Source organism: Plutella xylostella, chromosome 4 (genome assembly GCF_932276165.1).
Source record: "Plutella xylostella chromosome 4, ilPluXylo3.1, whole genome shotgun sequence".
Taxonomy (NCBI): domain Eukaryota; kingdom Metazoa; phylum Arthropoda; class Insecta; order Lepidoptera; family Plutellidae; genus Plutella; species Plutella xylostella.
The window spans coordinates 1,409,065-1,424,680 of NC_063984.1; the positions used below are offsets into that span (position 1 = coordinate 1,409,065).

Below are 15,616 nucleotides of genomic sequence, written 5' to 3' on the forward strand. Positions count from 1 at the left end.
ATACTATACGCTTTGTTAATTATATAGTCATAGTGATCTCTAAATGTAAGTTTATTGTCAAAAAGGATTCCAAGATCCTTCACGACAGTTTTACGTTCCAAAGTCTGGCCCTCTATCGCGTAATCATATTTGATGTGACTTTTTTTATTAGTAAATGTTATAATGCAACATTTACGCACATTGAGGTGCATAAAGTTTGCATTACACCATTCTGATATCGTATCAGCGTCATTTTGTAGCAGGGTACAGTCAAAGTCTGTTTTGATGCTATGAAATACTTTTAGGTCATCTGCATACAAGAGACACCTACACGATAACCTATCTATGAGGTCGTTAATAAAAATTACGAAAAATAAGGGGCCTAAATGAGATCCTTGTGGAACCCCGGAATCTATTAAAACGGGTGAGGATTTGTAACCCCCCAGAGCAACCAACTGGCTTCTTTTGTGTAGATATGATTTCACCCAACGAAGAAGGCTACCATGGACTCCATAACACGACAATTTGACACAGAGCAAAGAATGATTAACTTTATCAAATGCTTTTTTAAAATCGGTGTATATGGAGTCCACTTGTCCTCTTTCATTAAACGCTGAAGACAGGTAGTCTCTATACTCCAGGAGATTACTCAAAATGGATTTACCTTTAACAAAACCATGCTGCTGTTCATGCAAGTAAGGCTTAACGTGACTAAAGAATATATCATATACGAGCGATTCAAATAACTTGGCGATGCAGGATAAAATACTAATTGGTCTGTAGTTTTCACAATTGGTGCTATCGCCAGCCTTGTGTATAGGCACAACATGAGCCAACTTCCAGCATGATGGAAAAACTCCAATTTTAAGCGAGCGGTTAAATAGTAAGGTAAGGGGATAAGACAACTGATCACAGCAATTTACAATGAGTTTAGAAGGAATGCCGTCGGGCCCTGCGCCTTTATTAGGATCTAGAGTTTTGATTTTATTAATGACTTCAAATTCACATAATTTAATTGTAGATAAAGTGTCGTTTATAATTGTTTTCAGCTGAAATTCCGGAATAGGTAAGTCTGTTTTTTCAAAGACAGATGTAAAGTATTCGGATAAGAGTTCAGTAATACCCTGGCTATCTGACGCAGTTTTATCACCAAGATGCATACTAGGAGGTAAAGTCTTTTTACCTTTTCTATTGTTAATGAACCTCCAAAAAGACTTAATGTTGTTTTCTAAGGAAGCTTCTGTAGAATCAATAAATTGTTTGTAACATGATTTAATTAATGTTTTAGCCCTGGTACGAAGCAAAGAATACGTATCATAGTCCCTTGGATTGCCGTACTTTTTATACAGCCTGTGGTATTTAAGTTTTTCATTCAAGCAGTGTTTCAGAGAAGGACTAAACCAGACTGGATATATGTGAGAGTCATCTTTGCTAAGGGGCGTATATTTGATAATGGTGTTATGTATTACTTCGTAAAAAGATTCTACGGCTGAATCAATGTCATCATCAGACAGTACATCATTCCAGTCAATCGTTGCTAGTTCAGAACGTATTTTATTATAGTCTGCTTTTTCAAAATTTAAGCGAAATCGTTTTTTAGGTTTAATGCCTTTAGGGGGTAATGAGATATGATTTAATTCGATTAAAAGAGGGGGGTGGTGTCTATCTACTTTGGAGATTGGATCCGTTTCAGTGACTGTAACAGACTCTTCATTAGACAGAACCAGATCAAGCCATCGGCCATTTTTGTTGGATATGTTATTGAATTGGAACAAATTACAAAGAGATAAAGTACTAAGTAAAAGATTAGATCTAAAATCAGAAGGACTTGAGGGGTTTAATATATTTGAAGAATTTGACTCTTTATGCCAAGATAGAGTTGGTATGTTGAAGTCTCCTATTATTAAGTTGATATCCGAGGCGCACCGATCAAGTAAATTATTCTGTAATTTATTATAGAACGACAGTGATTTATCATAAGAAAGATCAGGGGGTAGGTAACAAACATATAAGTTAATTTTTTTGATAGTTGGAGAGTTAGGGAGGATAGTTATCCATATATCTTCAATTTCACTACTCAGACCTTGGTGTTGTATAACATTTAAGTGCTTTTGAACTGCTATTAACACGCCTCCACCTTCAGATTTACTGATTGTTGATGTGTAGCGATCCCTCCTAAACACATTATATCGGTCATCAAGTACTTCTCCGTCAAAAACACTGCTATTTAAATTAGTCTCGGTAAGGCAAATACAATCATAATTACTATTTAATATATTCAGAAAGACATCGGTGGTTTTGCTTCTAATCCTATTAACATTTTGATAGTATATGTTATACATTGTTAAAAAACTATTGTGAACAGAATATGTGCGTTAAACTAGACAGATTGATTGATTGATAACATCTGTAGGCTAGAGATTGCAACATGTCACTTTTGATAAATGTACAAGATGTAGTTTGTAATTTAGATAGGTATTCGACTAAGCAAAGTGCCTACAACACAACGGATATTCAATGAACATCAGCAGCAGGCTGCGTGTGTGCTTTACCTCGATTATCTATAAACTTAACTCTTTATAGATTCTTAATCTTCTGAATTTCGAGTAAAACGATAAACGTATGGACCATTTAGCGACGCTCAGTTTGGGCACCTCATAATTTTATTAAAAACCATATCATAATTTTCCTGTGGGTTAACTGGTAGAAAATTCATTAACCCTCCTCAATCCACCTCCACAGTACACTTATTTTACTATTTGCGCATTAAAGTATTAAAAAAACAAACAATTACCCAGTCAGAAAACTGTAGCGTGTCCAGGTGCAGTGCGGAATCATCCGCCGCCCCCAGGTCCTTCGCCCCTCCAGCCTTGACTCGGGCGAGGAAGCTGACCAGCTCGAGCGCCTCGGCCACCAGCGCACGGCACACGGCGCGGTAGTGCGCCTGCGCAGCCTCGCGCGCGCACCGCCCGCCGCCGCCGCAGTGCCACGTGCAGCGCTGGAATGGAGGAACGATATGGGTTAGGAATTGGGGAATCGCATGTTAAATAGATTCACGACTTACACAGGCAATAAAAAAGCTCCAGTGACATATTTTGGAACGTCGATGGCAGGTAGAAGGTTTTCACTGCTCGTGAGTGTACTAGGTAATGAAGGCAAAAGAGTTTTTATCTTACACGGGAAATCCATTTTTAAGGAAACTAGCTTTTCTTACGAGCTTTACTTAGCCATAAAAGATTATCATGTAGTTTTGAATTAACTGCCAAATTACATCAAAATTAGGTTCCTTTCGGCAACAGCCTGTATGAAACTCCCTATGCGGCCAAAATGATCGCTACAATATTCGCGGAATTAAGCAAAACAACAAGAAAACATGTGCAATACAATTAAAGCATTCAATACATCATTCGCCTGTCAGCCCCTCACAGATTTGCTCGTAATTAAATCGTTGAAAACTGTTCATTAAAGCTCAGCGGGGTCACTGCAGCTTACAACAAGCGTTGTTTCAAAGCTACCGCACTAAACACGACTCTTCTCGCGTTATATTAAACGTGCTGATTGCGTGACATCTCTCGTTTTCCGTTTGATGCTAAGGTAGAGTAACCCTCCAGATTGCGGGAGACTCACCATACAAACTAATTGGCAGGTTCTTGAGTTATTTAAAGCCTGAAAGTGTTGTTTTAAAACTTATACCCTGTAAGAATGACTTCGGTACATTTAATTATAAGTTCTGATTGATAAATGGAGCGTGGTGGTGGCCAACACTGAAGGCACTGCGTTTTATACGAGCAATATATGTATAAGCAGATATATATATTACCACATAGGTTAGGTATATTATGTATATTGGTAGGTTCCATTGGATATGGGAGTCTTAGGACGTGCACCTTAATTCCCTTTTTGATTTTTCTCCCTCACGGTTATGGGGAACCGCAAAAAACATACACAATAAACATATAGAGGTTACGGCTGATGCCAAAAAACTGATTTAAAATTCAAACCCATCAATCCCACAAAGATCTTTCTATGATTTTAGGGATATATTGCACAGGTTGTTAACCCAGTAGTGTCCGAAGGTCGATAGTAACTAGAAACGCACAGCCGAGTGGTTATTTGCATGTCAGATAGCAATGCACTGTGACTCTCGTTATTTGGGTCAAATTACTAACATTATTTGTCAGTTACGAAACCGTCCCAGGTATTAAATTTGACGGTGATTTTAACGGCTGTATTAATGTTTTATTGGTAGGTAACACAGTTTATTACTAACGCTGTTTTCTAGCACATGGTTGCAATGTATTAAAGAGAATAACTAAGCGATTCTGGGTGGGCGTAAATGAAATTCTTCTTCTTCAAGGGTTTTAGTGTGGAACAGCCAGATTGAACTACTGATCCTATCTATGATAGATATAGTACATACAGTAGTACATAATATATTTTATATTTCACACTGTAAATCTGTACATTCGACCTCACTACACCCATTCGTTATAATGATTACCGCCGGTATAATGAGAGTGAGGTAGGTTTATTAGGCCAATGTATTTTGGGCATACAAGTCGGTTAAGGCATTATTCCTTTGTTGGATTATCATGTCAAGGTTTGGTTTGTATGGAGACTTGAAGAGCCTAGATAATAATGCAACTAGACAGTAACTATGTTTTTTTACTATTTACTTAACGTTGCCGCACTCTATAAAATATCATAGTTGAGTCGTTGAATAATTATCTAGGCTCTTTTATAATAATAATTGTTTTTACATTATTAACCTACAGAATATGTTGCTTTATTCTCCTTATTCTTAAAAAATATTAAATATGTATTTTATTCGCTTCAATTCTGCTTTGAGATTGTGTAGAAGCAAGATCTGCATCCATAAAGTATTGCGCAAAGGTCCGTGTGATAGTTAGACAACATAATAAGACCGGCGACACCCACGAGCACGACTATGGCCATTATTGTACTGCCACTTGACTTCTCACAGTGGCCATTGGCCAAAAATATTAAAAAATCATAATATTATATTTATTTCATTTCCATATGTAAAAAATTGGTTGCTTAGTACTTAATACTTAAGTACCAAAATTTAAAATGACTTATCGGCTCTACTTAATGTTCATATACCTAATTTTCACTTTACTTAAAAAACTACTTAGTCGTTTTAAAAACATCAAACATTCATCACACTTCTCTAACACAGAAGTAAATCTGTGTTAAGGAGGAATCTGCACCGCAAAATATCAATAAATCTCGTATAAACACTATTCATTGTGGCCCTCAGCGAACCACCGCGCACCGGCGCGAACGGTACGTTTGGACAGGAAAATGGCGACGCCAATGCATTTGAGGTTTAAAATGGACACTGCCACTATTCTATTCATATTATTATGTACTTATTTGCTTATATTCTTATTTGGATTATTGAGTTAGCGGAAGCAAAGTAAATCTTGCACATTGGTAGCATAAAGCGAATTAGCATATATTTGAAAAGAGCTTTTGATAAACTTATACAGTCGCAACATTGTGTGTTAGACGTTATAACTATAAATTATAAATAGATACATAAATAATTTATCTTTATTTCAATCTGTTATAATAATCTGAAGAATTCAGCAACGATTTTCCCGATGTGATTTAGTTTTCCGCCTCAAAGTTCAATATCAGACTGTGCTAAATGCTAGCTGTGCTTAAATATTGATGAGTCGCGCCCGGGTTCAGTTCCCGTCCCAGTAACCTATTTACTGAAAAGCCTCTTCTTTAGTTTTATGCCTTTTGGAATTGCAGCTCGTAAGAAGCTAGATAGGAAAGAAGTGTGTTTTGAGCTCATTATCGACGACATTACATTACGACAGGGTATATTCATTTCAGTAAAAATTACAGGAAAGTTAGGTACGTACCTCTATATGAAAACAAGTTCCACGATATCAGATCCGATTAAACAAATTAATCCATCCTAAATCGTAAATATATGCATTATGTATTTATCTCGGATTTTATTCGTCATTTTGGATACGTATGAGGATATGTAGGATTTATAATATTTCAATGATATTTCAGAACGAATTATAGAATTATTACTTGTCTATGATATTAACTTTTTTATGAAGTCTCTTGTAAATATGGCGTCTAGCACGAAAGATTGTTCTCTGTTTCTTGGGTGTAAATAAATTAAATAAAGATTGTTTAAGTGCATCGGCGGCTTTAATTTTCATCCCACAACTTTTGGGGGCTCGTCCGGGATGAGAATAAGCCAAAGGTGCTGAAGATGGTGTAAATAAGGTGTAAATCAGTGTAAATAGTTGTAAATAAGGGGGCGTGTTGGTGAAGCAGTTCACACACGTCAAAGATGGCGGCGTACGAAAATGGTGAAATTCGGCAAAAAATCAAAATTAGTAACGGTGGAAAATTTTAAGGTGTATAGTTGAAGAAGGTGATATGTTTTATACGGATTATTAATAAGGTGAAGGTGAAAAATTAATGACGAAATGATGATGACGGCGGAGCAACCCTCGTTGCTCAGTATTGAGGCGAGAATCCCAAGGTTCTCGGGAGCAGACCCGACGTACCCGGCGGCAAGGTGGGTGGAGGAGATCAACGACAATGCGGAGATATTCGGCTGGTCACCTTCCCAAAAGCTTCTGATGGCGCGACGAGCTCTGACTGGTGTGGCAGCAGGGGCGTATTTACCCTAGGGCTAAAAGGGCTACAGCCCGGGGCGGCAGGCGGCGAAGGGCGGCCCAGGGGCGGCCGGTAGGCCGCCCTTGGACTTTAGGTTGGAGGATTAAAAAAGTACAGAGCAATATTTTAAGATGTAAGCCTAGAACGGCCCTGAGCCATCTTTCCAAATGTTGATTTCATGTCTTAAGAAATATGATTTACTAAAGTATTGAAAACCGCCTTCGTTCTTTTCTGAACTGGTGGAATAGTCAAATTTTTTTCCGCCTTTGTAGGTATTTTCTTGAAGGAAATCTAAAGTTTTTTTTTTGCCTAACTCAGTCGCCCTGCACAAGTTTATTTCTAAACGTTCTAAAATGTAAGTACTCGTCTATCACCACAATGTTACCATACATAATTATGTAGGTCGGTAGGTAGGTACTCTACACTTCTTCTTTCGTGTCAGTGAACATGCGATTTTTTAAATTTGTCCAGACCAAAACGAAGCAAGTTTGATAGCATTCTGGTTGGCCTGGCTTGGAGTAAGTCTTCCCGACTGCAGGTGGAAGGGCACAGGGGGCAGGAGAGTACATGCTGCATAGTCAGGGGGCGGTACCACAGTCGCATAGGTAGGTTGGTACCAACGGTATAGCCCCACTTGCAAAGATTGTCCTTGCAGCAGCCTACCTCTGCTCGCAACCGATTTAGAGTTTTTCCTCAAGAGGTAGTAAATGATCTTGGGGCTGCTTTTCCTCCCAGAGCCTTAGCCCTGCGTTTTGTGGGTTTTCATCCGTTAAGGACACCTCACTATTTAGAAACGCTTTGCGGCTCTTAAGGCGGGAAGGTGCGGCAGTATGTGAGTAAAGTGTATGTCTGGAGTCGCATTCTTGTTTGCCTTTCTCTGCCACTTTTCGCCGTATGCTAGGGGTGCTATCCCAGCCAGAGAGTCGACCTTGTAGAGCGGTGTCGGTTTGAGGCATGATGCCGTTACTATACGAACTGTGTCGTTAAGAGCAAAATCTACTTCTCTAGCATGCGCGGACCTTGCCCATATCATCATCAGCCAATAATTATCCACTGCTGGACATAGGTCTCTCCCAAGGAGCGCCACAACACTCGGTCCTCGGTCTTCCTCATCCAACCACTACCGGCTCTACCCGCCTAAGGTCGTTAGTCCAGCGGGCAGGAGGGCGTCCCACGCAGCGTTTGCCTGTTCGTGGTCTCCACTCGAGAACTCGTCTACCCCAATGGTCATCGGTTCTTCGGCAGATATGATCAGCCCACTTCAGCTTGCATATTTTGAGCGCTATGTCGGTAACCTTAGTCCTCTGACGGATAACCTCATTTCTGATATGATCTATCTGAGAAACCCCAAGCATTTATTTATTTATTTATTAAGGTTTATTCACAGATAGTGTATCAGGTACATTCACACATACTTTTAAATAATAGGGCTAAATACACTACCTACTTAAGAATAAACACAGCATGCCTAATAATAAAGGTGCTTAGTGACTACTACTTAAATTATTAACAAATGAAGTAAGTAGGTACATATAAAAAGTTTAATTAAAAATACTGTTTCGTATATTAGTTATTGTGGTTGCGAAAATATCTATAGCATAGCTCTCTCCATAGCACGCTGAGCGACTTTAAATCAGTGGACCAGTCCTACCGTCCGTGTCCACGTCTCTGCACCATACGTCATCACTGGCAGGACGCATTGGTTGAAGACTTTTGTCTTCTGGGCCAGAAGTTCTGGCTCTGAGGAATGGGAATCTTGCCCATATACGGAGGCAAGCAAATTCGGCTGAGAAGCAGAGTGCTACGCTACTTGTTCGTAGAACTTGCGGAGAGGCGCCCCAGCTGGTAGAAGAAAGCCGTCGCAGAAGTTTGTTTCGGGAGCTGACTTTCTTCTTGGTGTTTTGGCAGTGGGTTTTTTTTACATAAGGGATCTATCCAGGGTCACTCAGAAATATTTTGGTGACGAGCGGTGCTGGTTTTTTTAAGTATGAAAGCCGGCCTTTGTTCTTTTTTGAACCGGTGGAATAGTCTATTTTTTTCCGCCTCTATATTTTTTAAGGAAATCTAAAGAAAAAAAATTGTTTCACTCAGTCGCCAAAGTTTATTTCTAACGTTCTAAAATGCTCGTCTATCCAGAAAAATCTTTTTTTTGTTCGAAAGATATCATTATCTATGCAAATCTATCACCACTATGTTCTTATACATATGTAGGTCGATAGGTACGTATATATATACACTATACACTGACTGCTCTTTTTGTTTTCTTTCATTCCTTGATGGGGCGGAAAACTACAGGAGCCCAGGGCGCGCAATCTTTAAATACGCCCCTGTGTGGCAGGTCTCTGGCTCCGTACGGAGAATACATTCAAGACCTTTGAAGAACTGCAGCGGGCTCTGCTGGAGGAGTTTCCCTACGATGTCAACCCGAAGGTGATCCACGAGCTCATGACTAACCGCAAGAAGAAGCGCGACGAGAGCTGTTATGAGTACATGCTGGTGATGAAGGAGCTGGGGAAGCGCGGTGGATTTGAAGACTACGTGGCCATACAATATATAGTCGATGGTATCGAAGACTGTGTGATACACAAAGTTATGCTGTATGGTGTCACCACATATCCGGACCTGAAGGAAAAGCTGAAAATTTACGAATATATGAAAAGAAAGATGGAGATGAGTGCACGAACGAGAAGAGAAAGCCCGGCTAGATGGTGTTACAGCTGCACAGGAGGCGAACGACCGATAGACGACGTGTCGGTAAAGCAGGACCCTGAGCAGCAACAGAGCAGCGGATGCGGAGACAAGTCGGTGGTGTCGGTAAAACAGCACTCGAGTATGTTCGAAGTCAGGATGGACGAGGCAAACAAACGGAGTAATGATTATTCGAAGGAAACAGAAGTGACAGCGATAAAGAACGAATACGAGAAATGTCAACGTCAGACGGAAGTTGTAAATAAACATGTTTTAGAAAATAAAAAGGAGGAACTTTGCAAAGAGGCGCCAATCGAGCGCATATGTATTAAGGAGGAAAATATTCGTAAACAACAAGTTGATAAGGTTGGAAAAGAGAGTTGTCCAGGTGAATTTGCTAAGAAGAAGGATGGCACAAAAAGGAGATATGTCGATAATAAGAAGGCGTTTAAAAGAAGATGTTTAGAAAAAAATGCACAGTACCAAGATGGTTTGATGGAGAATGAAATATGTTACAAAATAAATAAGGAGAAAACTATGGAGAAAGTAATAGTGAAGAGGGTATACAAGTATGGTAATTTCTCTGAAAGGATTATAAAAGAAGAAAGGAAGAAAGATTACCATGTACTACGCTGAGTACATGAAGCCATTGCCTAGATGGGACACTGAGGAAGGTGTAGGTGATATTTATAAGGTTTTATTTGTGTGATGATGAATGAGTGTGTTTTTAATTGAAGAGGCAGGGTTAATTTTATGTTTTTTTGTATGTTAAATGTACAGGATGATGTTTATTGTTTATGGATGCTTATTGTATATTGATGAAATGTTTACCTAAATATTCCATGTTTGTGTTAAGAATTTTGGTTCTGAAGTTTATATTGTGTTAATAATTAAGTGTAATTTTCTGAAAGTTGCAGATTTAATATTTTTATGTTACAGTTCAAAATGTTGTTTAAATGTAGATTCAGTAAAGATTTATGTTGATTGTTTTTTATATGTTTTTCATAGTCTGAGGGCAGACTATCTGCAGGATGGCCGAGCTGTAGGATTTATAATATTTCAATGATATTTCAGAACGAATTATAGAATTATTACTTGTCTATGATATTAACTTTTTTATGAAGTCTCTTGTAAATATGGCGTCTAGCACGAAAGATTGTTCTCTGTTTCTTGGGTGTAAATAAATTAAATAAAGATTGTTTAAGTGCATCGGCGGCTTTAATTTTCATCCCACATTTATCTATTTTTGGAATCGGAGTCCGATCACATCACGATCTCAACCTACGCAGAAGAATAAAAATTACTTTATAGAGATCTGATACAGATTATTATCGGCTGTCTTTATTAATTAGTTTAGTAGGCCAAATTAAACTTTAAAAATAAATATCACCTTATTATCGTTCGTTAATTTAATTCGTTAATTTAGTTCGTTATTTTTAATTGTCAATATTTTCTTACCCATACAAAAAAACCAGCAAAATTCTCTATCATAATTATCAATCTAACTACTTTTACATACAGACAGGCCAACAAAGCACTCATGTCCATATACTGCTATGAAAATCTTAACATCTCTCAACACGGAACAAAGCGAGCGACATCTTTACTACCGCCAGAGTTCACTTTTTATAACCCCCTAATTGAAGTTACATGCTGGTTACAAAACCTCACCGCTCCATGCATAATCAAATTATTCTCAAACACGCCTGATAAAAAGAGTGGTCGGTACAACCCACACCGACTTTCTCCGGTAAAGAAGAGCGATCCTTATCGTAATGGACCATATCGTATCGTGTATCGTCAAATGTGGAGATGCACCCAGTTGCGTCATCTTGGTGACATCGTGAGTAGCGTGACATGCGGCACAGTGGGGTCACTCTACATGACGAAAAATTAGCGCTGCTGCGCGAGCCACGACTGTATCTCGTTGTATTAAACATGCCACTGACATGACAGCTCTCGTTCGTAAATTTTTTGTCATTGTAGAGTGACCCTCCAGGAGTGAAGGAATGCAGTCGCGACTCCGCCGTCGGCTCATTTGCGAGGCATACTAATTGCTTCTATAAGTTGTGCGTGAAAATCTTTCTTTGCACGCCACACGAGCGCCTTTCTCAAGAAAATGGGGAGGTTTTTTTAATATCGTATGAGATGGTAAATTTAATCGCTTAGGCTCTATGAGGCTAAACGTCGGCAATATGAAAGCTCAGAAGCTTCGTTCAAACAAACAGCCTCAATAATATTGAAATTCATTTTGAGTAAATATGAGAGAGCGCAAAATTGCAATCTATATTCGTTAAAGAATGTGTATTTCCTCAGAGAAAAACGTAGGTAAGAATCGGTATAAAGTATGTACTTAAGTTATTATTACTGAACGTAGACACTAATCCATAATATTAAGTACTAGAACAAACAAGTGTACTAATAAAGAGCAAGTGTGACATAAACTGATAAACCTCACTTTCACTGCACTTAGAACGAGGAGGCTTTTACAGTCACCCCGGGATCACTGTGAAGATGCGCCGGGTCAGCCAGGCCGATGCCACCAGGGATCAAATGGTTTAAGGGATATCTTGAACTGAAGTCACTTGCCTAAGTGTTTTACGATTATTTTATTAAGTGGAAACTTGTCGATAAAACCTAAGTTTCTTAGCACTCTTGTGCAAGCAGTCCGTAATAAGTTTCTTACAGTATACACGGTCTGTTATGATTTTAAATGGATTTATTATAAAGTCTAGTTAGTGTTCTTGGTATTTGACACACACATGGTACCTACGAGTATTAGAGAGTGTTAAATATATGTTTAACTAAATTATAAAGTTCATGGATGATATTACCTTCCATTGTTCTTCCGAATGGTTGGGCCCCGAGTCCCGCCTCGATGCCTCAAGAATCCTCGTCACATGCAACTTCAGAAGTACCAGGCTAGCAGATGACTGCAGGAGCTCACCTCAATGACGTCCCGCAGCATGAAGCGTCGCCTTCGAGTCCCGCTCGATGACTCAAGAACCCTCGTCAAGTCGTCACATGCAACTTCACAAGTACCAGGCTAGCAGATATCTACAGGAGCTCACCTCAATGACGTCCCGCAGCATGAAGCGTCGCCGGCGGCGGCAGCGGCGCGGCGCGGGCTCCGAGTCCCGCTCGATGCCCTCGTCGTCCGTGTCCGCCCTGCCCCCCTCCGACGTCTCAGACCCCTCCGACAGCTCACAGCCTTCCTCTTCATCTTCTGTTGAAAGAAAAACAGAATATTAGGAATGGTTGATGGGTAAATTTGGTCAATGGTGAAGAAATCGTATATTTTCATGCAGTCGCTGCTGACAGCTACAACAAAAGCTCTCGTGTGATTGGCTATTTCAATAATCCATTATAATAAACCTACATCCTGTGATTGGTCGTGACATTCGACAGCAGTGCGAAGTTTATTCACCTCCATTATCAATCGCTGGCTTCTAACACAATGGGGCTCAAAATAATGATACAGATATTATTGAATGAATCAAATAATAGGCAACTAAGCAGCCCTAAATGTCACATCAATCTATAGGAGGCCTTGGTCGGAGAGTGCACGTGTGGGCCTATTAGGTAAACGGTCCTGCGCATGAGTTTAGTTCACGACTGCGACGCGTATTGACACTTTAGGTAGAGTCGGTTGCCACATAGTAAGGTTACACCAACCACCATAATATATATTAATTATAGTTACTCTATGACTATGACTAGACTGGATTAAATCACTCCACAGCAATGAAATTCGAAAAGAAACCACAAAAAGACAAGAGATCCTAACGGTGGCCACCAACTTCTACAAGCAACTGTATTCCTGTCATGATAATGCTTACACAGAGCCAAAGACAAACACAAGGGTAAATGAATCAGTTGCAATAATATTGAATAAAGAAACTGAGTTTGCAATAATGCAACTAAAGAAGGACAAATGTTCAGGTGCAGATGGAATAACGAACGACACTATTATAGCCATGATAGAGCCGCTTTCCCCACACCTTACTAAATTGTTTAACAATATTATAATACAAGAGCAGATACCAGAAGATTGGAATAATGCAATAATAACATTGCTCTACAAAAAGGGTGACCCTAACTTAATCGACAACTACAGACCTATATGCTTGTTGCCTACCATATACAAGCTATTCTCCAAAATTATCCTCAATAGACTAACCCAACAACTAGATGAACAACAACCTAGAGAACAAGCCGGTTTTAGGAAAGGGTTTTCCACTACAGACCACATATTTACGTTGACTCAAGTGATTGAAAAATACAAGGAATATAACAAAGATCTCTATCTGGCATTTGTAGACTACACAAAGGCATTCGACTCAGTCTCACACTCACAACTATGGGAGAGTCTGAAAGAACAAGGCATACCAACAAAATATATAAGCATTCTCAAAGCCATCTACAGCAAGACAAGTGCTCAAATACGGCTTGAGAAAATAGGCGACACTTTCCCTATTAAACGTGGAGTGAAACAAGGGGACCCCATCTCACCTAAGTTGTTTACAGCCCTCTTAGAGTCAGTATTTAGGAAAATTCACTTTGAATCCGATAAATGCGGTATAAACATCAACGGAGAAATGCTGACTCATTTAAGATTCGCTGACGACATCGTTCTCCTAGCAGATAGCCACGATGCTATACAAACGATGCTTAGAACACTCGACACAGAAAGTCGTAAGGTGGGACTACTTATGAACTCCTCAAAAACAAGAGCGATGACGAATAGTACAGAAAAACCGATCCATATACACAGTGGAAATATTAAATACGTCAATGAGTATATATATTTAGGACAAATTATATCTTTTGAAGAAGCCTTGGAAAAAGAAATTGACAAAAGAATCGCTACATCCTGGAAAAAATACTGGGCTAATAAAGACGTATTTAAAAGTGACCTACCTATCCACCTGAAAAAGAAGATCATGGACAACACCATACTACCAACTTTATTGTATGGCTGTCAATGCTGGGCCTTAACTAAAACTGTCATACGCAAAATTACCACCTTCCAACGAGCAACTGAAAGATCCATGCTGGGGCTGAAACTAAGAGACAGGGTTAAAAACTCAGACATTAGAGAGATTACAAAAGTGACGGATGCAGTAGTTATGCTCTGTAAACTTAAATGGAAATGGGCCGGTCACATCGCAAGGGTAACTGATGGGAGATGGAGCGAACGAGTCTTACACTGGTACCCAAGAGACGGACACAGGATGCCTGGTCGCCCAAGGAGACGCTGGCATGACGACATCGTCTCTGTAGCCGGCCACACATGGACAAGACTTGCACAAAACCGAAAAGAATGGCTTGACATGGAGGAGGCCTTTACCCAATTTTGGGTGCCCAAATGAAAAATAATCATTTGTTTAATAATTATACACTTATTTTATTTGATATTATATTATGCATGCACAATACAATTTTAAAATTATTTATGTAAGAATGCATGTTATTTAATTAGTTATTATTAATAGAACATTTAATTATATAATAATTATTTAATCTCATTGTGATATTACTATTACCATTAGTGAATTGATTACATATTTGAAATTTATGTTTTATTTAGTTTAAATCAAGTGTAAACTACATTGTAAGCATTTGGAAATAAATGGCTTATTTATTTATTTATTTATTTATTTTATGACTATGATTACAGTTACACGTTAAAATAGTATTATGGGGTTAATTGAGTAAGAGAAGGCATAATTAATCTTGACCAGGAGTTGACGATTATTGGCTGCAATCGCTGAATGAGAATAGATCTATGAAGTATCTTTCATCTTTTTGTAAGCCTATTCTGTGTTGATGTTTTGGGCACGAATAAAGATAAATACACGATGCCGAAGCTACACACAGCTTAACAAACACACGTTAAACTAGCAGCACCCCTTTTCCACATAGTGAGCTGCGCCACTGCCTGCGCTAACTCTGCTGTATGTATTGCGCAAGCGCATATTTCGGTCCCTTTGTGCCGCGCCGGTGATCGATCGATCGGCGCCAACGGCTCGATCCCTGCGTGCTGGTTTATTGCGATACTGATAAAGCTATGCTAACTTCTAACCTAGTTTTTCCTGGGAAAAACGTCACCATTGCCTTTTTAGGGTTCCGTAGCCAAAATGGCAAAAACGGAACCCTTATAGTTTCGTCATGTCCGTCTGTCCGTCTGTCCGTCTGTCCGTCTGTCACAGCCGATTTACTCGGAAACTATAAGTACTACAGTGATGAAATTTGATGGGAATATGTGTTG

At 39.2% G+C, this 15,616-nt stretch overlaps 1 protein-coding gene across 4 annotated transcripts in view; it reads right to left on the minus strand.

Annotated features, from left to right (window-relative positions):
• LOC105389384 (protein spire) overlaps window positions 1-15,616 on the minus strand; it is a 137,910-nt gene that overhangs the window by 39,346 nt on the left and 82,948 nt on the right. For all 4 annotated transcript variants that reach the window (XM_048629412.1, XM_048629405.1, XM_048629415.1 and 1 more), the window contains exons 4-5: window positions 12,417-12,571; window positions 2,774-2,977 (exon numbers count right to left, since the gene is read on the minus strand). In XM_048629412.1, the coding sequence (XP_048485369.1) occupies window positions 2,774-2,977; window positions 12,417-12,571 (359 nt within the window). The remainder of the gene's footprint in view (window positions 1-2,773; window positions 2,978-12,416; window positions 12,572-15,616) is intronic.